At 40.4% G+C, this 24678-nt stretch overlaps 1 protein-coding gene across 2 annotated transcripts in view; it reads left to right on the forward strand.

Moving 5' to 3' along the window:
* Nucleotides 1–24678, forward strand: part of plcl5 (phospholipase C like 5) — a 66599-nt gene that overhangs the window by 39921 nt on the left and 2000 nt on the right. Inside the window, exons 3-6 of one of the 2 annotated variants that reach the window (XR_006092293.1) lie at nucleotides 6000–6203; nucleotides 11014–11089; nucleotides 13120–13252; nucleotides 20731–20812. Coding sequence is in view for 1 of the 2 variants with exons in the window: in XM_042392658.1 (XP_042248592.1) it covers nucleotides 6000–6203; nucleotides 11014–11089; nucleotides 20731–20840 (390 nt within the window). In the remaining variant the exon portion in view is untranslated. Of the gene's footprint in view, nucleotides 1–5999; nucleotides 6204–11013; nucleotides 11090–13119; nucleotides 13253–20730; nucleotides 20841–24678 lie in introns of those variants that run through there. The other variant, XM_042392658.1, reaches the window with a different exon arrangement.

Below are 24678 nucleotides of genomic sequence, written 5' to 3' on the forward strand. Positions count from 1 at the left end.
CTGTTGACAGCACCATCAGCAATGCTCTGTCTACCTTGTGAAAGATTGTGTTAATAGAATTTTGTTAAGCAGTAAAAAACATATATACTGTACATATAGGCTGTTGTCTTCTTAAAATGTATGTAAAAGCGCTTTGAAAATCAAATAAGCAAACAAGCTTAGCTTACTCACTTACTTATTTGATAACGCACTTAAAACAAGCCTCCCATAAAGGCAAAATAAGTAATTGGTTATACATGTAAAAACAAAAACAAAAAACAAAAATAGTGATAGTGACATTTTCCTTGTCTAATTGTCAAAAAGAAAATAAAAAAGGAAAAACCTGGCAGCCAAATATACTTGTGGTACTTGAAAAATGTGGAAGGTAGTTGACAATCTAATAACTGTCTTTGATATCCTGCCTTAACCTGATTTCTCCAGTAAACTGGTTCCTTTTGTGCATGAGTAGCAGATGATGGAAGAATGCAGGCTTAACAAAATCAATTGTAATGTTGATGCTTTGTAAAGGAAGACATAAAGTTAGACAGACTCATGTGTGTTCTTCCAGAAGCTAATGTAACACACTCCTCTTTGCATATCCAGGTCATAAATACCAACGTCCCGTCATGTCCATTTGACTGCAGTAAGCCGTAACCTCAGTTTAATGACACAGCAAACAAAAGAGCAGACCAAACTAAATAAGGAGAGATGTGATTAGAGATCTTGTGGCATGCTGTCATGCATTCTTCGGTTGTGGAAAAAGGCACATTCTAAAAGTGGACATCATTTCCCTCAAAAGGACCCCAATACAGAGAAAAATATGTTTGTGTTTGGGAGGTGAAATTGAACCTGTAATTTTAGAGGTAGTAACATCAGTAAATTACAGCTTGAATGGGATAAGAGGAAGGTAATTTCAGGAAAATCATCGGAAATAAAAGTGTGAATACAAGCAACTAAAGAATGAAGAATCCTGACAAAAAAAGTGTTTCCCCACTAGACAACAGATTGTTTCTGGCATAGTCAGTGTTACTTGTTCGAATGATGGCCACCTTAATAGTTTGTCATGATTAGGTCCTAATGTTTGCTCAGGTGTGAGTCAGCATGAACATCTCATGAAAAGACTTGAAATATGGCTCACTGTGAAGTAAGCCTTGTAAGTCTGATAGACTAATGAAACACGTCCTAACCATGGTGAAACTCCAATCAAGCAACTCCAAGTATGGAAATAATCACAAGCATGCCATGTGTCACAGCTGACACTCCAATCTGTTTTGTAGCTTTGAATCATCTCTCATCTCTTAAGAATATAATTTATAGGCTTACATGAAAAATGGCGATAGGTTGATAGATAATCGTATGTAAATCTGTGTTTTTTTAACCAGATCAAACAACTTTTGCGCCAAATTTTCCATGGGAAATGTAAATGTATCTTTTTGAAATGAAAAGATAAAAGTTGATGAAATAAATGAAAGAGGTGGAGTTGAGAGGAAGGCTTTAAATAGGATATATAAAGGTGTTTTGGAAATGAGGCCTTTGCCTTTTAAATGTAAAAAAAAAAAAAAAGACAGTTGTGAAAGCTTTGTAGAGGCCATCTGTGTGGAGCCTGGCGCCTTGGATCTGGAGGGAGCTGCAGGGCAGCAACAGGGCTTGTGGCCAAAAACCCACAAGACAACAACCAGGGCAGCTCTGGAAGCTTCGCCACTCTTGACTTGAAGCCAAAATTAGACGTTAACGTGAGAAAGAGAAATCTTTTGTACCCACACTCATGAAAGTTTTCTGATATCATGGCATACAACTATAGCCTGAAAACAGAGCACACACACGTCAGATGATCGCCATCAAAAGAATCATTTCACCTCACCAAGCTCTTTTAAGACTCCTTTCATCCTCAAACGGCAAAGCTTCCAGGTGGTCTGCTTTGAATAATAACAGACGGACAAGTGCATCGGACTATTAAAAAGACTGAGGTGATACGTGAGCATTGACCAGTAGGCAGTTGGATTGCCATGTTTCATATGTAGATCTAGGCAGCAAATCAATTATTCTGCAGGAGACTTGAATGAAGGCCCATGAACTTTATAACTGATGGAGCTGCCAGCTTGGGGGTTTTTGTTTTTATTATTTAATTTGCTAAAAAGTGTGTGTGCCCTCATAGGCTCTTTAAGATTTACCACTAGTCAATACTGTTGCCCAGATAGAGGAAGAGGGAGATACACAGATAAAGACAGAAAGACAGAGAGAGAGAGAGGGGCAAACAGAAACAAAAGCAGTGTTGTAACCGGACACGAAGCTCTCATTTGGGGAATGTTGGAAGGGGAGTTAAGTGGGGGAGGGGGCTAATTAAAAACACAAGCTTCTCATTGGGTTTTGTAACACCATGGCTGGGAAACAGTATGGCTTTTATTGCACAACAATTATCGAAAAACATTTATGCATGTGGTCCCAGGCACACATGCTTGGAATTATACAAAGCATAATGAATGCTAATAACTTCAGCTGAGGCTACACTGGGACAGAAACACATGCAGTCACACACACACACACATAATCACACACCGGATTTTAATCCAGAACCCCAAAGCTGTCCCGCTTCCACCATTGTGTTCAGTGGCTGTGCTCAATGGCCCAAGAGGTGTTAACTACGGCTGAGGCTGAGCATACAGATGCCGACTGTGTCCCCTGGCCACCCTCTCTGTCTACAGGAAGGTCGGGCCTCGCAGTGACAGCACATCCTCTAGGGTAGGGGGTGGTGGGGTGGATTTTTCTGCAGGCCTGGAGGTCTAGCCCAGGGAGACAGCTGGTTCCCACACTGTGGAGTGCTGAGTGTGTGGACTGCTTCCTAATAACAACACTGGCTTGTTCTCTTTAAAGGCAAACTATGCAGAATTTTCCTAAAAAAACAAGTTATAGACTCATACAAAGGTAATCCTTCTTAACCATCACTTATGACTCACTAGAAGTGTGTGTTGGAGTATTTATCTGCACAGACGGTGCTCTCTGTCTGTATTTTCTTATTATTTTGCTTTGTTCAGGACGCTTCTGGGTGTCAACCTTTAGGCAGTGGGTGTGTAGCCTCCAGCCAATGACAGTGTGCATGGTGTGAGGTCGGACTCGTAGCGTAGCAACCAGGTTACATCGCTGTCTCCGTCTCTCTCCTCTGTTCCGCTCTGCTCTCTGTCTCTGCCTGCTTGACTGAGGGTGGGGTTGAGCTACACACACGCAGACCAGAGAGGCTACAGTGGACAGGACAAAGCTCTACATCCATACAAAATCTGGCAATGCCATGGCAATGTTTGGTGTGTGACCGGATGAGACTGCCCTGAGAAATAACTACGTTATTGCATTTACAACCCTATTGGCAAGAAGGTTAATTCTCTTCAAATGCAAACACACATTCCCTCCCACACATAGCGGATGGGTGTAAGACGTGATGATTCACATCGAACTAGAAAAGATAAAATACTATTTAAGAGGCCCTGTGAAGAAGTATCGCAAAGTATAGTCTCCTTTCTTAGCTTATTATGATAGACTACAAATGTCAGTTTGGGATGAGGCATAGGCTGATAGCTTATAGGGCATTGCACATGCAACAGTTTGATTAGGATGAGATACATCATCATACAGTGATCTAAATTCTTTGCATTCTCTATTTGTGTACTTTTACCTATCCTTAATTTCTCTCTTTTATTATTTATGTATTATAATTATGTACAAGGAAGGGTGGGATGGTAAGTAGTTTGGGGTTCATAAAGGGCATAGTTGATTGTAATGTCCATACTCCCCACATTGTCATCCCGTTGTTTTTACATTGCCCAAAACAACAAAAAGATTATTAAAAATAAATAAATAAAGTTGTGGACATGTTTATTTGTACATTAGAACGTGACTGCCATGAAACAATCTGAAAATAAGGTTTTATTTATCTAATTCACTGCTTTGTTTTTGCCAGCGCCACTCGCTCTCCTCATTCTCTCTCTAGCTTGCCCGACCACCGCTGCTATCTATCTCTCTCAGGAGGGAGGAGGGGCCAGCTTTGAATGTTGTGTGTTTACAAACACACTGACTAACAAATTCTGCAGTGTACCTTTAAATCGTTTTTTTTTTTTTTTTGCCTGTTCCTTTTATGCCCCTTGTTTTTCCTGCATTTATTTCTCTCTCTCACACTCTCTGACCTGACTTATGTTTCCTCAATACTTCACATCATTGCCCCACTACTCTTCTTGTCTCTTTGCAGTTTCAGACTTGCCTGTTCTTGCCTCAGTCCAGATTGCTCTTTCGCACTCTTTCACTGTCCCTTCCTCTTCTCCCAACTCACTCTGTCACACACTCCTTTCTTGCTGTCATTTAATCAAGCTAACTGATGGGATTCCCTGTGAAAAGCAGTGGGCCCTGTTTAGTTGCTTAAATGTCCATGCTGGCAGAAGAATGAAACATTGAGAGACAGTTACCTAGTTTCAAGAACTGCAGAGCCTTTAGACCCAGACATGCAGAAACTCTTAGCTGGCAGAGAGAAAGTGAGGCTGGCAGTGTACTCCTGATGAAAATTGAATTTAGTGTCTTTCCAGAGGCTGCCAAACTGCTGTTGAACATGATGCTGCCAACAAATGACAGTATTCTCCAGACTTGAGGTGTGTCAAATGTTCATGCTAGATGGAGGGGTCTGTGTGTGGAGGGGCCAGTTTGTGAGTAAGGCAGGAGCAGATGCAATTAGAAGAAATCATAAGAGGGGAAAAAATGACATGACATTATTTACCAATTTCAGATTGATGTAGGACTGCAATGATGGCCATGTAGAACTCTGAGTGGACAGTAAATTGAAAGCCATGTTCTGTGTTTTGTTTTGGTGCTGAGTCTTACTACTCAAATATGAACAATTTTGCAAATTAATCAGCTCATAATGCTGGCAGATTTCTCTCTGCTCAGATTTTTTTGATGACATTATGTTACATTCGTTTTGCAGATGTTTTTGTCCTTAGTAATACATACATTGTGAGTAATTTGGATTCTGTGTCTTGCTCAAGGACACTTCAACATGAGTAGGAGCTCAAGGTTTGAATCACCAACCTTGTGATTGGTAGCTGACCAGCACTACTAAGTGAGCTACAACTGCTCCTGATGAAAAACAAGATTTGCTATCAATACTAAATTAAATAAAAAGGACATGTTGAAGTATCTAACAGCATTGAGCTAGAATAGACCATTCTTGTACCTTATGATCTGTGGTTGATGTAGGTTTACAAAACACAAGGATAAGAATGCTTTGGTATTTACTAGATCGCTTTTAAGCTGGATATTTGCAGCAAGAGCAGAAAGATAAACATGTGTGGAGAAAGCAATAGAGAAAAAGTGATAAAAGAGAAGGAGAAATTATGAAAGCGAGGTATGAGTGACTAAATGTGCTTAGCACCTCCAGGCTGTGGTTAGAGGTTTGGCTCCAGAGCCTCTGGGCTGTTGAATGAGCAGACTGACGTTATGGGAAACCGATAATTTTACTGTCACCAAGACAAACACTCACTGCTCTCTTATCTTCTTTTTGGTCTGAGGGGAGTATCATGATCCCACTCATTAAATCTCCTTACTCAAGGTCATCTGCAAAAATTGGTTGCAATATTTGCCATTCCACCCGGACCACAAGCAAGTCATTTGCCAAGTACAATAACTCTATAGGAATTTGCCTTAGTTGGTTTCATCGAAACAGAGACATACTGCAGAGGTTAAGGTTGGGTTAAGAGCACAAGGACACACAAAGATAAAAAGAAGCCACACAGATTATTTATGTGTATTTATTTTTACTGGACACTTTCAACTGATTAAAAAGAGTGAACAGGAAAGGGTTCAGTATCTTGGAGACATGTGTCTGTAAAAACATTCTGACGTAGAGATACATGACAAATAGTGTCCATTCTTTACTGCGCAGTGTCTATTTAATAAAACCAAGACACAAATGTGCCACACAGAATGTTTATGTATGCTTTATATGTTAAAAATTAGACCCATAAGAATATCTGTTTTCTTCCCAGAATGCCATGGTGTCCTTCAAGGAGCTCTGTGGCCTGACTCCTGCAGCCAACATGAAGCAGTGTATCCTGACGGTGTCTACTTGGCTTATGAACAGTGAGCGGTCACTGAGGGTGACAGTGGACCTGAGCGAGACGTACCCCACCATGGAAGCTCAGGGTCCTGTGCCTGAGCTGCTGCGCAAAGTGCTCAACGCCTATGACATGGTAAATAACCTGCACACACATGAAAAAAAAATGTATTTACTGCCATATGATGCTTTCAGGCGACCAGAAATATTCATAGTACACCTGTACCTCAGTGCTCTTGTGAAAGATTGAACATTAGGATGATTAACAGTAACAATATTTTCAACAAATGTGCTCAGCGGAAATTCCTCTCCGCAGTACAGATGCATACATACCCACTTAAATGCATCTTATACTGTGTTCATGTGAGACAATAACACTCTTATTATAGTGTGTTACATCTAATGTCTACTTCAGATGAAGATAAAATGTCAAAGCACTCAAGCTTTTAAGTATAACAGAGGTTGCACTGGGGTGCTGTGATAAGCACTTCCTGCTCTCTGCAGATCTTAGGTGCCGCACTTACAAGAACAAGAAAAAAAAAAAAACACACACAAAGAGAATGGTTAACTTGCTCCCTCCCTTAATACTAGTTTGCTTAGCATTTCATTCAAGCATTCACACAAGTTGAAGTGATTCACAAGCCCTTTAAACATGGCTCAACCACCTATTTTATGTCAGATTGTCAAGTTGCAGCTACTCGTTTTATAATTTCAACATGTCCTTCTCCATCCCTCCTCCTCTCTTACAAGAACACTGCATTTTTCACCACTTGACATTGGAACGGCCAAAAGGGGGCTGGAGGACTCTGTAATTAGTTATCACCTGCTGTTTCTACTCCCTTCCTCCTCCCTTTGAGGCTTGGTGGTAGCTTGTAAAGTGGGTCATGAGGGAGGAACAAGGTTTTTGCGTCCGTTCTGCTTAGGTCGGTGACGCTCCTGCTGCTGACACCTATAGGAGCGCACTGACATCAGGAGCGATGCAGCGCCAGCTCCAAATAGAATCTGCTTTGATTTTTATGAGGCTTGGTACCAAGCGGGAGGCTTGGCACTGTCAGAGCAACTCTCACGCTCCAGTCCACAAAACAGTTTGTGGGAACAAGCAGAAAAACAAGGTATTTTAGAGCTTTTAGAGATGATTTTGTGTACTCACGGTACAATCCTTTTAAAGCCAAAAAATGTTTGTCACCCATGTTACCTCATTGGAGTTTTTTTTCCTTTAATATTTAGGATAATTAGAATGGTTTGCTTTTCAGAGACTGTTGAAAAAGTGCATGACAAAAAAATCCAAGACATAGAAAAATGAATGTCACCTACAAATTTCTTCTTCACACTAAGTTATCCCACAGTACCCTGTAATGACATTTCTAGACACTGTCCTCAGCCTGTCCCAGCACATACAAATGCTTTTGTGTGTTGTATTATGTCAGTGGCTTGCAGTTTTTCAAGGGTGATGTTGAGGTCTTTTGAGTGATTAAATAGGCCTATATGCTTCCCAAAGATTGGCCCGTCGGCACACTCTGCACTGAAGAACAAAGGACCCAGTGTGTGTGTGTGTGTGCACGTACATGTGTGTAAATGCATATGACTTCTTGGGAGCATGACTGCCAACACCGGGCCATTTACTGTAGAATAGTCATTGCATAGCCTGAGTCACCCCCATGTGGGCTGTTGCCAGCCAATGTTAAAAACCATGAGCTGAACAAAGCGTCAGCACGCTGGAACTCTTTCCAGAAGGCAGGCCAGCCAAACGCATATGCCCACATGCACGTACATTTATATGAAGAGTTCATTTGCAAAAACAGATATCTCCATTTTTAGTCATTTAATAAATCATGTTTTTTTTATTGTGCACCCCAGGTAATATCAGTCAAACTGCAGTTGTTGTTTTAATTAAGTAAAAATTGCTCAACAAAATACAGGTAATTTACAAACTTAAACTTTGCTGAAAAATTACTTTTTTTTCAAATTTAAAGTTTTTGTTGTTTTTTTTTTGTTTGGGAGGGGCAAAAGCAGATAACTCCAGCAGTCTTTTTTTTTTTTTTTTTACAAAAACAGATTTCATGTTTCAAACAATGCCATGTAATGGATTTACGTTTCTTCTAAGTGCTATATTTAACATTCACTAACATAAAACAAGTAGATAAAATGCTGAAAATTGCAACAAAAACAGCCCATTTATGGGCTGTATTACATAAGATCATACCTTGGAAAATCCCAGCTAGATTACAAACCCCCTGAGCATGAATGTGCCAGTGTTTTAACCTGTAGGATGCTATTAAAGACCACAGCTGTCCTTTTGTTATAGAGTTACCACAGTGGTGGTTCAGAACTGACTCACTGAGCCTCAAGTTTGCCAGTTTTTTTAAAATCTACAACCAATTCTTTAGAAACTACACTAAACTGTAAAAACAACTATTTTACAGTTTAGTGTACAATTTAGTATTCAGTTTCACAGTATTCAGTGTTACTCAGTATTCAGTGTTACTCAGTGTTTCACAATATTCACTTTAACTCAGTATTCAGTGTTACTCAGTGTTTTAAAGTATTCAGTGTTACTCAGTGTTTCTCAGTATTTATTGTGTCACAGTATTGAATGTTTCATAATATTCAGTCTTTCACAGTATTCTGTGTGTCACAGTGTCCAGTTTTAACTCAGTGTAACTCTGTATTCAGTATGTTTCCCTATTTAGTCTCAAATCAGTACTCAGTGTGACTCAGTATCTCAGTCTTTGGTATTTCACAGTATTCAGAGTTTGACACTTTAGTATTTTCCAGTTTTTGGTATTTCAGTGTTTAAAGGCCCAGTGAAACAGAAGTTAGAGCGTCTTTAGCTTCTGTACTGTGACGTAATTCCCAGTGAAATGGAATATTTGAGTGGTGTACAATTACAAGTGGGATTTAAATCAAATCCTTCGCATTTGATTGGACTGCTGAAAAGTGGGCAGGTCTTACAGAGTTAAGTGTGATATGCAGCTGCAGAGAGAAACGGAGCTACAGAGGACTGTTGGTTCCACACACACCTCCCTCACCTGTTGTTAGATCAGGAGGAAGATGAGGGAGAGATGAAATGAAAACCACTGATATCTAAACACACATCTCTTCCTATCTCTCTCCATATTGCTCTGTTTATACTATGACCCACAAACTGTGAAGTGACGTTTCATATGACTGGTGGGGCTAGCTACGTGCCCAAAGTCACACTTGATTGGATGAACTTTTGTAAACGTCCCTGAGTGCAGGATGAGTCATCAAATATTTTAAACTGTTTTACAGGGAGAGCCGTGACAGGCAACCACACACCACTGTCCAAAATAATCATTAGCAAATGTAATCATAATCATAACTAAACTTAACAAATTGCCATTAATATTATTACTACCAGTTTTCCTGCAGTTCTGTGTGTGGTTTGTCCAAGTGGTGTTGCTGTACCTAGCTGTCCAAGATGGTGGACCCACTCATGCATGCACTACTCAGATAGGGCTGAACGTAGCCGCTGCCATATTGCGTCACCTTACCTGAATACTGTGCACTGATTTGCAGAAAGGAATTATTGGGTTCTATTCAAAAACAGCACTGGCGTTAAATATTAAAACATGACCTTGCAATGCATTGACATTGGACAAAAACAGTTTTGTGACAAAACGTATGTAGGGTTCAGAACGTGCTATGTATTAAGAATAACTCATGACAGTCAGTTCATTTTTTTAAAGGATGGCGTTTTTCAGTTTTGCAAATGAACTCTTCATGGTATGTGCACACATACATTTGTCTTAATCTACTTGTGAGGTCCCCTTTATTATTTAAATTATTCCCTAACATTAAAGAGTCACACTCTCAAGAAATCCATCTCAGGTTAGGCAGAGGTGCCAAGACCAGAACATAGTGCAGCTTCAAGAAATGTTGCATTCGCTATTGCTATAACTCTCACCCACACATACAACTCTCTGTGTGGTTTGGTGAAGACATTCTTGCATATGTAGGTTCATCAGATAATGCAAATAGTGAAACACTGCATTAGACATAAAACATTCTGCATATTTATGATTTTTCATGTTCTCCTTAATGAAGGGACTGTCCAAACTTTTCTCATAAGGAGAGCAAAACAAGAAAGGGCATGCACATATACACACTGTACACACACAGTATAAGAGTGTACTTCCTGTCTCCCTGCTAACAAGAGTGTGAAACTTCATTAGCTTCTTCCACAGTTCAGGGATGGCCCAGCTGGTCCTCCTCAGCCTGTGGGAAGATGTTTAGGTCTCAGACTACACAGCAGTGGTCAGACGTAACAGAAGAGGTGAAAATAGGAAGTTGCATCTCTGGCACCCGTAGTTGCCCTGTGGTAACAATACACACATGATTTTGATCCAGATACTAGGTGACAGGCCACAGTAGAGGTGGAAAGACAGGTCCAGTCCAAATTGCTTACAATTTCAAGTTTATCTAGCTTTCTTTGTACTTAGAGAGAATAGAAGGCAAGGCAAGGGAAAAGAAATCTCAGCTATGCTGTTTGCATGTCCAATTAATTGGGAATAATCTTCTCTGATTATTATCTTACCCCAATTAAAATAAACAGATAAAGGCATTTACATGACAGCTATATTGTCTTAATTGGGTTAAGGGTGACTTGTTAGTGTCTGTGAAAACATAGCAGCTCAGAGCTCAGTTACATGCCTGAATACCTCAAGAGGACCCCTGGCTATTGAGGGGATCGAGTCTTTTAGGTTGTAGCCTCTGCTAGCTTGTCTTGGGTTAATGCACAGTGTGCCAAGAGAGACATCTCTCAGCCATTTAATGTTTCCCTCTTGGTATTTCTCTTTGATTCATATTGACGTAATACACCATGAAGGTCTGCTATGTATGGCTCTGCTGAAAGCTTTTCAGGAGACCCTGATATGACACTGAGATGCAATGCAGACTAACCCCGTGTCCTCTTTGTCTTCTAGATGATCCAAACCAGCAGAACACTGATAGAGTCGGCTGACGTGGTTTACTCCAAGCTTACACAAGCACAGCGGGCAGGTATGCAACAATATAGGATGAGCAGCGCCCTCATCTGCAACATCCTTGTCCTTCCTCTACATTCTCTACATTTCACAACCTGTTTATCACAACTGGACAGGGACGCTGGAACGCATTTTGAGTCGGGGGTGCTATACAGTGTATAGTACAAAGTCACACTATATGCTGTATTTGAACTAAACAGACAGGATAATTTATTTCTAATGATTTTAGCCAAAGAACCTCATACAAGGCGGAAAGAAAAATGATTATATAATTGCACAGTGCACACCAAATGACATGAAAATTGTGAAACCTGGCTTGGAATACCAGTAATATAGGCTTATGCAATGTGCAAATCAAAAGAAATCATCTTAACTCAGTTATCAAAAACTGCATTAACAATACATGCATCAGTTTAATAACTTTAACTCTTACTACTGCTGAATTAATAGGCAATGGTAAATGTTTTGAAGAGCAGATAGAAAAGAAAACAGCCAACTTAAACTTCTTGGTAAACAGAGGAGAGGAGTGAGATTAAGGAGAGAGAGAGAGAGAGACAACAACCCGTTTCATTGCAAGTGACAGATACAGCAACCACCGACACGGGCTAAGCCAGGTTACAGTCAGGTTAAAGATTTAAAGCAATGAGTATACAGCCCTACTCTGCAAACCCCTCTGCTGTTTTTCAAGATTCTGTCACAAATCACAACCAGAGAGGCTAAATATTAAACAAACCTACTGCACAGTGGCAGTACTAAAAAATAGCATCTTACCTCATGAAGACAATTTGAAAAGCCTCCTTTCACAAATTAGGCATCAGCTCTTCTCGTCATTAATTAGTTTCTTTGCTAAAGCAGAGCAACATGTGAAGCACAAGGCTTTATCCATCTCTTTCACATAATGAAGCCATTTCCACTGTTGAAACCAACCTGAGTTGAATGATCTTGAAAAGCCTGGATGGAAAGTTCAAATCCTTTGGCTGGAAAGGCTCCATAAGTGTGCTGACGGTGGTGTTAGCAGCTCCATCTTCTGCTGGTTCTGTGACTGTGGCTGCAGGTTTAGCTGAAGGTCTCGTGTTAGCCGGCTGAATAGGACTAAGGTCATTTTCAGGACCGGGGTCGCCGCTGGTGTTATCAGGGATGGACACCGAAGTGGCTGAAGCTGAATCATCAACACTCGTCATTGAAAGTTTCGAGTTGGTAGGGTTTTTGAAAAAATCCAAAATTCTCTTTTGCAACATTTTGAAATTCACAAGCTACATGTGTGTTGTGTGTGTAACAGAAATTACGTCCCTCTGTGGATGCGTCAATCGCAATCAGCGAAGACAAATCTGATTGGTTAACACACATTTTTGAAAATAACTAAATCAAACATAAAAATAAAATCTCCACCCTCTATTCTCATAGTCTTACACTAAAACCAAAGTATCCCAGTATAAAAAAATCATTTAATAATATATATTTTTAATTGCCATTGCAGTTGGGGTGCACATCCTGCGCCCATGCAACTGGACGTATAAAAAATGAAATAACAAGTGATCATTTCATATATACAGAACCAAAAGTTCAGACACACCTTCCCATTCACTTCATTCACATTCACAGAACGTGTGTCCAAACTTTTGACTGGTACTTTATATTCATAATAGAAAGTTTTTTCCAATGTAGATTCTTTCATTTCATGACACTTAAAAAAAAAAAGAATAAATAAAAAAGCAGCAGTACAATGAAACAAGGCAGGATAAAGTAAATTTCTCTGCTATTGTAATGAAAATGACGATTTAAGGACGAGATTTGTATTAGACACAAATGAAATTACCTCACTTACTGGCATATTTGTGTAATTAAAGAAACATAAAATCATAAGAAACAAAAACATAACACAACTACATTAATTTCTCAAATATCCAAATGAATATTATCAACTCGTCTGCTTTCAGGTCCAAACGAATCATGTACAGTAAGTACGCTCATCTGCAGCCCTTCAAACACATTATGTGTCGTGTCCTTCTGCCTAATAGAATGAGCGTAGTGTATCTACTCCTACAGCATCTCCATCAACATCAACAGTGGCTGTTGTCGATAGAACGGGCCATCGTCAGTGAGTCAGCACCGAGTCATGTCAGTGGGCAGGTGAAAACAATCAGCCAGCCACACAGACAAAGGGCTGCAGGAGAAAGAGGTCAGAGAGCATAAATATCCTTTGAGAGGATGAGAGAAATGAATAGATTTGACAGAGTGTTGAGTGAGAGGGGGAGGGATGGCAAAACAGAGAAAAGGGTGGAATTAAAGAAGCATTTTGTCTGTACAGTGTTTTTTTTTATTTTTTTAAGGGGTGCTCGATGTAAAAGCTCCAGCCTTTTAGGAGAGAGGATAAAATTGACCATAATAAGATCATTAGAAGAGAAATGGCTTCAAATCAAGAAATTTTGTGGCTTGTCTTCTCCAGTCTCTTTTACATTCAGCACTAATTGTTCCTCATTTGCATCACCTCTCTACTAACGCAGCAGTGCCGCTGCTGAAGAGTTCCTCAAATAGAAGCACATAGATTGAATACTGACAATTTCATTTTGTATGTCTATGTTGCACAATCTAATGCCCTAAGCAAGCAAACACATTACTGAAACAAACATAAAACGTACAGATTTAGTTATATTATAGACTTTATAGTAGCTGGTGTAAAGACATTTGCAGTGTCTGTGTTGTTGTGTGTTTTGTGTATGACAAACTCAAAGAAGACTAGGAAGGCTGGCTCACTGTCTCATGCCAACCCAATTTCCTGAGTCCGATAAGCCAATTTAAGCCTGCTATGCCCAGCTTTACTCCCTGGTGTCACACAGAGGCAAGCATATGCCTCACCCTCCCCCCCCTTCCACCACCACCACCACCACCACCACCACAACAAGCCAAGATAGTGGTGCCGTGCAATTATCCAGGGATGTAGGTTGAACGCTGGGGCTTCAATCACAGAGCTGTCCCCTGGCTCCAAGGTTCCCCAGCCCACAGCTAGAAGCATCTTCAAAGGAGATGACTGCAGAGTTAAGCAGTTAAACACCACGCTGCCACAGCCACACTCACAGCAGTGTCAGCAGCCGGATACCGGAGGCTGATGCTCAGTTTAGCGCTGCTGTCAGGTGAAAACTTAACACTTCTAAAATGTCACGTTTTGATGACCTAAGGATATCAGCATCGTTTTGTGCCTCACATGTATGCTTATTTCAAATAAGTGAATTAATATGAAAGGGCCTGAAAAGCCCAAGGGTTGATGCATTTTCTCAATGAGATCGTAATCCTTCCAATCCAATTGAAGTAAAAACATGGAAATTCCTAAATTTGGAGTTACTAGGTTTTCACATAAGTACAGCATTATGTAACGACAATACAATGAGGCAGAGGGCTGGAGCGACAGCCCTTAGGGGCCTCAGCTGCATGCCAAACATAGCACTTTCCCTATCGGCCACCCCCGCTCCCTTTCCCCCAGCACTAACACACATGCCTCAATCCATTCTCAAATGTACATAACTCCCATGCCTGTTCATTCCTGCTTCCAGACATTTGATGTAGTTTTGATAGCGATAAGTGAGGTGGAAAAAAAAAGAAAGGAAAAATGTATTTTCTTTGGAAAAATACAAATGGTAGCTTTTCCTCTGATACACTGTTGAAACAGTGTTTATGAAGATCCAGTAGCTTAGTTTTTTATCTATATAAAAGGTATAATTTGCCAAATCACAAATGGAAAATACAAATTATTAACTTTAAATGAAATGTAGCACTGTTGACCCAAGGAAATAAGGCTGAAGTAATATTAGCTCAGATTACAGAGGGAAGTGAGTTATTTAACTGCATGTGAAGGAGATTTTTGCATAAAAATTCCATCTTACAATATTGTGTGTATAACAGCTCCATCTACACTGACATGAGCAAACAGAACCCCCCAAATCCCCCCCCACCCCCCTCGTTAATAAACTAATTACTTGCTGATAATAATGCAGACACTTCTGTCCCGCTCCTACACCCAGTGTGCTCTTTGTCCTCTCCATCTGCTTCCTGTCTCATCAGGTCCCTGTTGTCTGTTTTTGCCTGCTAATGGGACAGAGTGACTGCTTTTTCTCTCATAAATGCAGTTTTTATGTGTAGTTTTTAACTGCATGATTTAGTGCAAGTTAAGAATTAAATACATCTATGCAGTAATATTATTACATTAAAGTTAGCCTAATGAGCAGAATTCGATTGATTGTGGTATGTCAGTCTTAAAAATTGCTAAGCTACTGGAGGACTGATGCTGCTCTAAAATAAACTTGATCTTCATAATGCTGGATATGTGACAAAAAGAAAGGTTGAGAGGGTTGAAGTAAGCTACTCCAGTGGAACTTTATAATTGAAATTAGTGTGGCTAATTAAATGCTTCACAGACTAACCTGTCTCCCCGTACAAATGCTGCAACACAGTCCAATCTCTCCTAAACCCCAAATGGGCTCTCTCCCTCTTTCTGCTATCTTTGTCTTGTTTAGTCTATGTCTCGGTTCATTATAAGCATTTCTTATCCCCTCGAAAGCAGAAAACCCATGGAGAACATTTGGATGTAGTTTTAGGTCCCCGACAAAATGCTGCATCTCTCTGATGGCTCGGCAAGCATGAATTTATCTCTTTTCATAGACTGACAAGCACTGAATGCACCCTTCATAAGCCATCTCATAAGCCACCACATGATTATGTACGGACTGATGTTGACAATAGCAACAGCTCAAAAAAAAAAAAAAAAATACAGAGAATCAGAGAGTGGAGGCATACGAAGAGCGAGATGGCGGATTTGCATGGAATTGAAGGTTTTGCCCCTGTGATCGATCCGGAAGCCAAAGGTATAATTTTGGTGTAATGGCTGTGTGAGGAACAGAAAAAGGTGCTATTAGAGGACAGGCTGTCAGCGATGGAGAGAGAATATGGGATGGAGTAGGATGTGCATGTGTGTGTGTGTGTGTGTGTGTGTGTGCTGCATCTAAGCTTAATTTAAGGCCGCTGATTGGACCTGACACTTTTGCCCTAGCAATGAAAAGTGTGCTCTGCTCATCAGCTAAATGCTGTTGTGACAAAGCCATAATCACAATGACGCGCGAGGCTATGGTCTGAAAAGAGGGACCTGAACTAACCTCTTACCTCCTAACTTGCCTTTCATTTTAAATCTGAGCAATATGAAATGACTGCACGTTGACAGATGCATCACTCATACAGTAGGAGGCTAGAAATGGCAACGTGGGGTAGTTTTGGGTTGCTATGGCTCTTACTTCCCAGCAACCCCTCCTCCCTTTCCTCTTTCCTTCCTGTGTTCAGTTTATGCCCAGTCATTATTGCAGCTAATCAGTTTAATTTGGGCAGTGAGGCTGACGTGTTGATGAGGATGGAGAGGTGCTGGATGATCCCCCCTGGGCACTATTGATGGCTCGCCATCACACACACCATTAATGGGGGGGCCAGATAGACAGCTGGGATGCACACTCTGGTACCTCCAGATGCTACCACTGTGTGTTTGTGTCTGTGTGTATACTGTGTACACTGGCTTATGTGTTCACATGCATATCTAATCTGTTTGTGTATGGAGAGCCCACTTCTACCCCTTCTCGCCTCTGTTCCGCTAGCTTCTCTAAGTCAATGGGTTTTCTCAAGTAACGATTTGGTTCATCAGTTTTTCTGATGATGTGTCTGGGCTTTTGTATCCATATTGAGTTAAAGTGTATCTGCTGGTGTAGTGGCTGGTAGGAATGCAATCTTTTGTCGTTTTAATAAAGATAAAATGATGATCATTGAATCAGCTTTATTGGCAAAGTATGTTTATGCATACAAGGAATTTGACTCTGCTTTTAATGGCTCTTAATGTACTTACACACAACAATCATCAGGGGATACATATGGACATACAGCCAAAACAAAGACAACAAGGCTGAACAGAGATATGTAACATTAACATATGACCATTATATACAAGCAAGCAGGTGAAAAATTAGATCTATACATATAGAATCAACACATGGACAACATACAATATCTATATACAGGTGAAACAGTTTCTGTAGATCTTAAACAAGGATACACGTAGTGCAAAGGTGTGTAATGGTGCAATGAGTGCTGAAATAAATATTGAATGTCTAACATAATAAGTTACTTTATATACATACAGTAAGTGGTTATGTACAGTATATGCATGTATACAGGTTTGTGTATAGAAGTGTGCACAGATGTGTAGATGTAATTATTGTGTCAGCATTCAACAACTGCAGCTCCCACAGCTCAACAGTGTGCCAGTAGCAGAGAAGAGGCTACATATGTGAGCAGGCAGGATTTAATTAAGACATTTACACAAAACGCATTTCTGTGTATGTTTCATGTCTAGCCTGTGGGGCTTTCAGGTGTCTGGTTTGAATATAGCCCTGCATGCTGCATGTTAAAGCAGGCCCAGGAACAAGTGTAAGCTCACTGTATGGGTTTAGGAGACACTGCCTCCCTGCCCATCTGACAGCGCTTATTGATTGATATCCCCGTCAATGCAACGACTCTGTCTCTGTGTTGATATGGTTCAAGGCCACTCCATATGGATTTCATTACCATGGAAATCCAAGGGATACAGACATCTCCCTTGCTTTGTCTGCCTTTGTAAAGCTACTGTTGTTGCGGCTCATCAGCAGCTGGAAAATCCCAATGATGATATTCTGATTGAGTTCTGCAGTGCTCACGACTTGAGATAAATTAATGAAACACTGCTCTGACTGTATGTATCTCCCTTTCACCCCTCTTCCCATCTTTGTTTTTCACCGTTTCTTTTCATCAGCGCCTGTTTGGAGATTGTGTTTGATTTTATCATTTATGCACCTTACACTCTCCGTCTGACTGTAGCTGTCTCTTTTTCTGTGCATGTGTATTTGGAGCATTAGAAGTGCTGCTACAGGACTCGTTACAAAGGCAAAAACCTTCTCTGCTCTATGCAGAGACTGTAAGCCTTTCCTGAGGTGTGTGTCTTTGTGTGTGTGTGTGTTTGCCTGCGTGTGTGTCTATACAGAACAGAAATGTTGTTGTCCCCTCCGTTACCCTTTCTCTTTCTTCTTTTTTCTGTTTCCACCAGAGAAGCGAAGCATAAGATCCCGTCTCATCAGAGTGTGCCATGGGGGCCACATTTTGTTTATTAACTCAAATTTCACAGAGTTTAAGTGACAGTAAGGAACAGCAACTGTGTTGGGTGAAGAAAATGCTTAATAATTAGGAAATTAAATGCTTGAAGAGGCTGTATTGCGACAAGCCGCCTCCAGCTAATTTCATCTCTTATTCAGCTCCCTGTCTGCCTCACTCCCCAAGTCCTGCAATCACAAACCGCCTTGGCTCAGCTCTGCACTAGCAGCAGCCCATTAACTACACCAGATTACAAGATCAAATCATCCCTAAACCCTGTTAACACAACTTTCAGGCCTTGAAACGGATATTCTGCAATGGCTTTACATCACCAGTTATATGGAAATTGAAGAACAACAGGGGTCCTGGCTCTTTTTTGCAAGGTTGAGTCTGATGTGCACTGGAGACCAAAGATCATATTTTCTGTATTTGCTCCTTGATCTCTTGATCTGTTTTGAATGCGCTGCGGATTATTTTAGAAAAATGTTCTTGCGGTCAGTCTCCTGTTGTCCTGAATGACATTTGCATACATTTGGTGTGCTTCAAGATGGACTAAAGCTAAGAAAAGACTATATACTGAACCCTTTTGTTTCCTTTTAGCACACTTGACTTGGCTATCAGTTATTTTATTGTGTGTTCAAGAGCCATATTATTGTGCTACCTTTTTTCCGACCTTGCCTTGGTGCTTTAAATCAGATGAGGAGGTATACATGTGCATGCATGATTGTTGGCATTTGTGCACTTGAACCCTGTTGCATGTGCAGGGATAGGTATTTATGTAGTGGCAGGTGATGTAACTGCTTGACTAGACAGAGAGAACATGGCATACACTCACAGCACAAATTCTTTTGTGATTCTGGTAAGTTCTCCAATATTATATAGCTCTGTTCATACATACATGTTATCTCTGCCCTTGGAAAATTGCATTTAGGATAAAGTCTCACAGTCGTTTCTTTAAAAAACAAGCAAGAGAGTCTGCCACTGGATTGAGGTAATCCTCCTCCTCTCCAATGAAAATCAGATTGATTAAAGGCTCTTGAGGTGCTGATCTGCCTACTAGTTACTGAAAAGAGCTGAGAACTAAAGAGTGAATGCCTTGTGATGATGGGATTTTTGTGAATTATAGCAAATTATGTTTTGTCAATGTCACGGCAGTGAATCAAAGCTGGGGTGGCATAAGGCCAGTTGTCAGGGACAGATTGAGAGGCTGAGACTTACAGCTTTAGGAGGAGTTTGTTCTTAAAGCCCCAAGGATTAGTAATGGTCTGCCTGGGCTAAATGAAGCCAAACCTACTGACTAATTAGAAGTTAGCCTGCATTGCACTACTTCAATTTTACCCCCATTAGCAATGCAGCACATTATATAGTGATCTATTACAGGGCCCATTAAGGTGCCCCTGAAGAGCTGGCTAGATGTTTTTTCTTCTGCAGAATTTGTGTTACAAAAGTGAAAAAGTTACCATAAGAGTAAGCAGTTATTGTATTATTACCTTTATCATGGTGAGTGTTTCCTGGGTTCTGTTTATTAGTTAGAGTGAAAAGTTAAATACATGTTATTATATTTCAGTTAAACCCAGTGGAAAGTTATGGAACAAGTGATTAATGGATTTTTACCGATGTGCAGAACTGAGAAACTTTTAGGGAGTTTTTAATATTGGGAAATGGGGCATTTCTGAACATTTTTGGTATTTAATCAAGAAGTTGATGTATCCATGATTGTCTATAAATGTTTGGATTTTGATGTATGGGCAATCTAGATAATTGAGAAGCTATTTACATTTTGACTTAAAACTCTTAACTCTCAACAGGAATTTATTCTTGTATAAGTCCAGTGATTGTCCTCATAATTCTGTATACTTCAAGATATTTGCATATGTTTAAAGACTATTTCTGCTCTTAAAGAAGCAAAGACATAAAAATGATCAATTTGTTAAATTATTAGCCATTGTCCAGATGTTTAGTTTTATACAAATACAATACCTGACTGGATAAAATGTAATTTTTGTATTGCAATTCTTTTTAGCGGGGAGCTTTACTGGTGCACGCTTTACATCGTGTATTTTATTTATAATTACATAAATGGAGCCTCGCTGTAGTTCAGGCAGGAATGGAAGTCAGTTAAAGTCACATGCTTCATACAGCCTCCCATCATGTATGTCCACATCCTACTTCTGTCAACATGCAGTCTATATAAACAGTCCTGTCTACAACAACGCAGAGTTCTGCCCTCGATGTTACATGCCTGCCTGTGTCAGTTTGTCATGAATTTTTAATGTTTCTTTTTCCTTTTTAATATATTCATGTTCATAAAATGTTATGTATCTCAGGGTTGTGAACTCAAGGACAGTCTGTGTCAAGCTCGCTCATATTTAGTCCAGAGCATCACATGAGCATAGCCACACTGCCAAACTGAAGTGCATGTAGCAATAAATGGTTAAAATCTTGACATGAGTGTCCTGACTGAATAACATTATACAGTAATTTATAATGTATGTCTGTGTCAAGGTCTGGACTTCCATGAGGACCTGCATCGCATTGGCGCAAAGGAAGGTCTGAAAGGCCGCAAACTGCAGAAGGCCATGGAGAGCTACGCTTGGAACATCACTGTGCTCAAGGTGAGACGGTCTGAAACAAAACACCCCATAATTGTACTGTCACCTCCAGTGTGTATTAAGCACTGGCTAATATCATTGGTTGATGTTCAGATGTGAGACTATAAGCAGCTGGATAAACAATCCCAACCCTCTTGCTGAGATTAAACTACATGGTGTCTTAAAGGGAAACTTCTGTATTTTTCAACTTGGACCTTATTTTCCCATCTTTTTGTGTCTTAGTGACTAATGGGGATGATGTGCAATTGCAACCTGTTGGATTACATTGCAGCCCGTTTTGTGGCTGCCAGCTGCAGCGCTCTTCCTCAATACTGGACCTATTTCAAAAATGATCGTTTCCATCAGTCACTTAGACACAAAAAATGGGAAAATAGGGTCCAAGTTGAAAAATACTGAAGTTTCCCTTTAATAAAGCTCTCTGGTCTAATTGTATTTGCCTCTTCTCTAATCTCTAAATCTCTTAATTAAGTACTGTTATTTCCATTTACTGTTTTATTTATTTGCTCATGTAACTATCTTAACAACACACGATAAGATCGCTGACACTTGTTTGTAGACACACACATGCTGCCCTATTATTCGTCATAAGGGGATATGGGGCCCCTCTGACATGCCTTGAGGATGATGCTCAGCAAAATGCATTCTTGTTTCTGCCTGCCCCATGACACAGGAGATAAGTTTGCCCAATGCCCTCATCTCATTGCTTCTATGAATACTGGCAGTAATACCAACACTGATAAAACACCACATGCTGCTCAGACTGTGCATTGCACAGTGGGCCTGTTTGGCTAAGTAAGGATAGAGCAGCCAGGATATTTTTATCTCATCTCATCACCCTGAAATCATTTAGTATTGAGTGAAGAAGCTCCCTTGGCTGAGCTTTTTGCTTGAGTGCCAGGATAGGTAGGTGATTGCTTGATTCGTTTTTTGCCTTCCCATGCCTGCCTTATCAGACGGGAAACACCAAATATTATAACGATTAGGGCTGCAACTAACAATTATTGTCATTAAGGAATAATATAACTGATTAATAGTTTAATCTATAATGTCAGAAAATTGTGAAAAATACCCATCACAGTTTCTATTCAGGTTGCTTTTTTGTGCAACTAACTGTCCAAAATTTTAAAAACAAACCAGCAACTAATGAAAGCAGCAGCAAATCCTTATATTTAAGTAGCTGGAAACAGCAAATGTTTGACATTTTCGGTTGATAAATGACTTAAATGATTAATTGATTATTAAAACTGTTTCCAATAAAATAGTGACTCATTAATTAACTAATCTGAAGTGAATGTACTGGCCATAGCAGGAGTGGATCGGTGTTAAAAGTCTTTGTGTTCTTGTCTTCCTTGCACTACTACAACAGCAGTGTGTGCAACAGCCAGATTTATCTTAGTTAAGCTTCATTACATTATCTGGATGGGGAAAGGCATGTGCATAAGTAGCATAACAGGTGGACCTAATTCCTGTCTCACCCTCCCTCCCCGCTACACCCATTACCCCTAAAACCCAGCCAGCTCCTCACATCTCTGCCTTGTTTCTCCAAACGCACACTTCTCTCTTTCATCTGCTTCATCTTTCCCAATACTTTAATTTCTTTGATGAGCCACACTGTCAACATGAAGGGATCTTGGCACGCACAGGACTCCTCCTCCTCCCCTTCTTCCTCCCATTCTTCAGTAATAATCTGTCTCATACTGAACATTTGGTGAAAGCCTGGTGCCGATTTGCCGAGGCTGGCAGCCATGCCCAGTTATTTCACCTGTCACCCTCTCCATATCCTCAGCAGGGCTAGAAGCACTCGCTGATAGATAGTATGGAGCTGCAAGGGAGTGAAAAGAGAAAGAGAAAGAATCTTTGCTCTGTCTCTCACTCTCTGTTTCCCACCCTCTCCACCCTCATTTTGACAGTTATTGTCAGATCAGAGCTGTCATTGTGAATAAGGTATTTGCCCATTTCTACCAGTGATAACGCCCCGTCATTCATCGTACCTCCCTGTCAAAAGAAAACCAAAATCAGAGAGACAGAAAGAGAGGCTTTGAAGTGAACGTCAAGCATAATGAAATCCTCTTTAAGAGGAATAACCAGCTCCAAAAACATGTTGCATTTTGTTTCTTCCCAAATCACTCACCATTGTAGTTTTTACAGTAATTGCTGTTTGGGACATTAAATCACATAATTAATTGAGCTCCTGCTAAAGTATCTTAGATTTTGGCAATAGGTGGCCATCTGTTGCAACTCTGGCCCCTCTTTGTTTTACCAACTCTCATTTTGTGCTGCTTCTCTCCAGATTTCATATATTTGTATTGTTCTGTACAGTAAAAACACACTGAATTCATAACTGATAGTTTGGATGGAGATACATCGCTCTCAGTCCCGCTCCTGCTCTGCTGTCACATACTACTCTCTATCTGCATCTATAACCTTAAAATAATATACTCAATGCAGGTTATTGACTGCCGGATTTCTATTAAGGGGATGGACTGATTTTGACAAGCAAAGAGTAGATTAAGATTGAATTTAATTAGGATATAGTGGTGGGATTTGGTGGCTGTCCTTGTTTGGGCTTAGCCCCCTGTGGATAGGTTTAGGCCAGCTGCAGGGGTGAATGCACCCGAATAACAGTGCATCGTGATTTGGTTCTGGAAGCGCAAGACAAGCTTTTCGCTGTCTTATTTTATGCCTGGTGAGTCATGACTTACATAATTTGTGTTCTTCAAACATATGACTTATTCATGCCTATGGTTTGCGTGCTCAAGTGGCTCAGGTAAAAGGCCATTTGCAGCGTGTTAACATCATTGGAGTAGAAAGTTTTGCATTGTGTGCAGGGCAGCACCTTTACTCATCCCACAATATGTCAGACTGCTATGTCTGCCTTATGGCATTGAGAACATTACCCATTTTACCATTTATGCTTCAGTCTGGTGCAGAATGGGTCAGCCGGTGACTATATTCTTTGGGATGTTAGCCCAACGAGCTGTCACAGCAGGTCAGACTGAGTCCAGACTGTTCAGTAGGAGGGAGGAAAAATATGCAGATTCACAGTTGAGAGGGCAACTGTTTTCAGCTTGCTTGTGAACAGATGTTGGAGGAATGGTGGTGTAAAGAAAGTGTTGGAGCAGACACGCTGGAAGAGAGGGGCTTGTGGTGAGACTGGGTGGCCTGAAGGGAAGAGTCAAGGGTTTAAAGACTGTACAAGTGAAGACAGGTTGTAAAAACATGTGGTCAAATTTGTTTTTCTTTTCTTCTTTTGGCCTGTGCTAATAATGCAAGCACCTCACACACACACAGAAAATACCGACTCTACCACATTTCCACATGGCAGAGAGCTAGCTTAAGGAGGCAGGCAGCCATGGCGGTGGCCCAGATTGACTTGACAGTGCTGTATAACAGGATGCCCGCTCCGACCACTTCCTCCACACATGGCAGGGATTCTTCTCTGGGGTGCTCCCACATAACGAGCAAAAATGTAGTATAACATTATCACCATATGACAGCACTATTCACCAGCTGAGAACAGTTTGAAGGGCTGGCGAGCAACCAAAGGCCTTCAGTCAGTGGCTTTACACTGCCCCCTTCTGTACCTTATTAGCTAATGCACAATTTTTTTTCTATACTACTTTACCTGATTTTTTCCCCTTATTTAAGCTTTATTTGACCAAGTAAAGGTACTTTTAGGATTAAAATATATTTCTTAAAAGAGATCAGGCTAACAAGGTATCATAGAACTAGATGATGTTATCTACCGCATGTAGACTTCAAGTTAAATGGATATCAAAGACATTTCTTGCTATTTTTTGTTGACTTAAAATCTGATGTTCTTATATGTTCTCTCTCTCTT

Source organism: Thunnus maccoyii, chromosome 18 (assembly GCF_910596095.1).
Source record: "Thunnus maccoyii chromosome 18, fThuMac1.1, whole genome shotgun sequence".
In the NCBI taxonomy this organism is placed as follows: Eukaryota; Metazoa; Chordata; class Actinopteri; order Scombriformes; family Scombridae; genus Thunnus; species Thunnus maccoyii.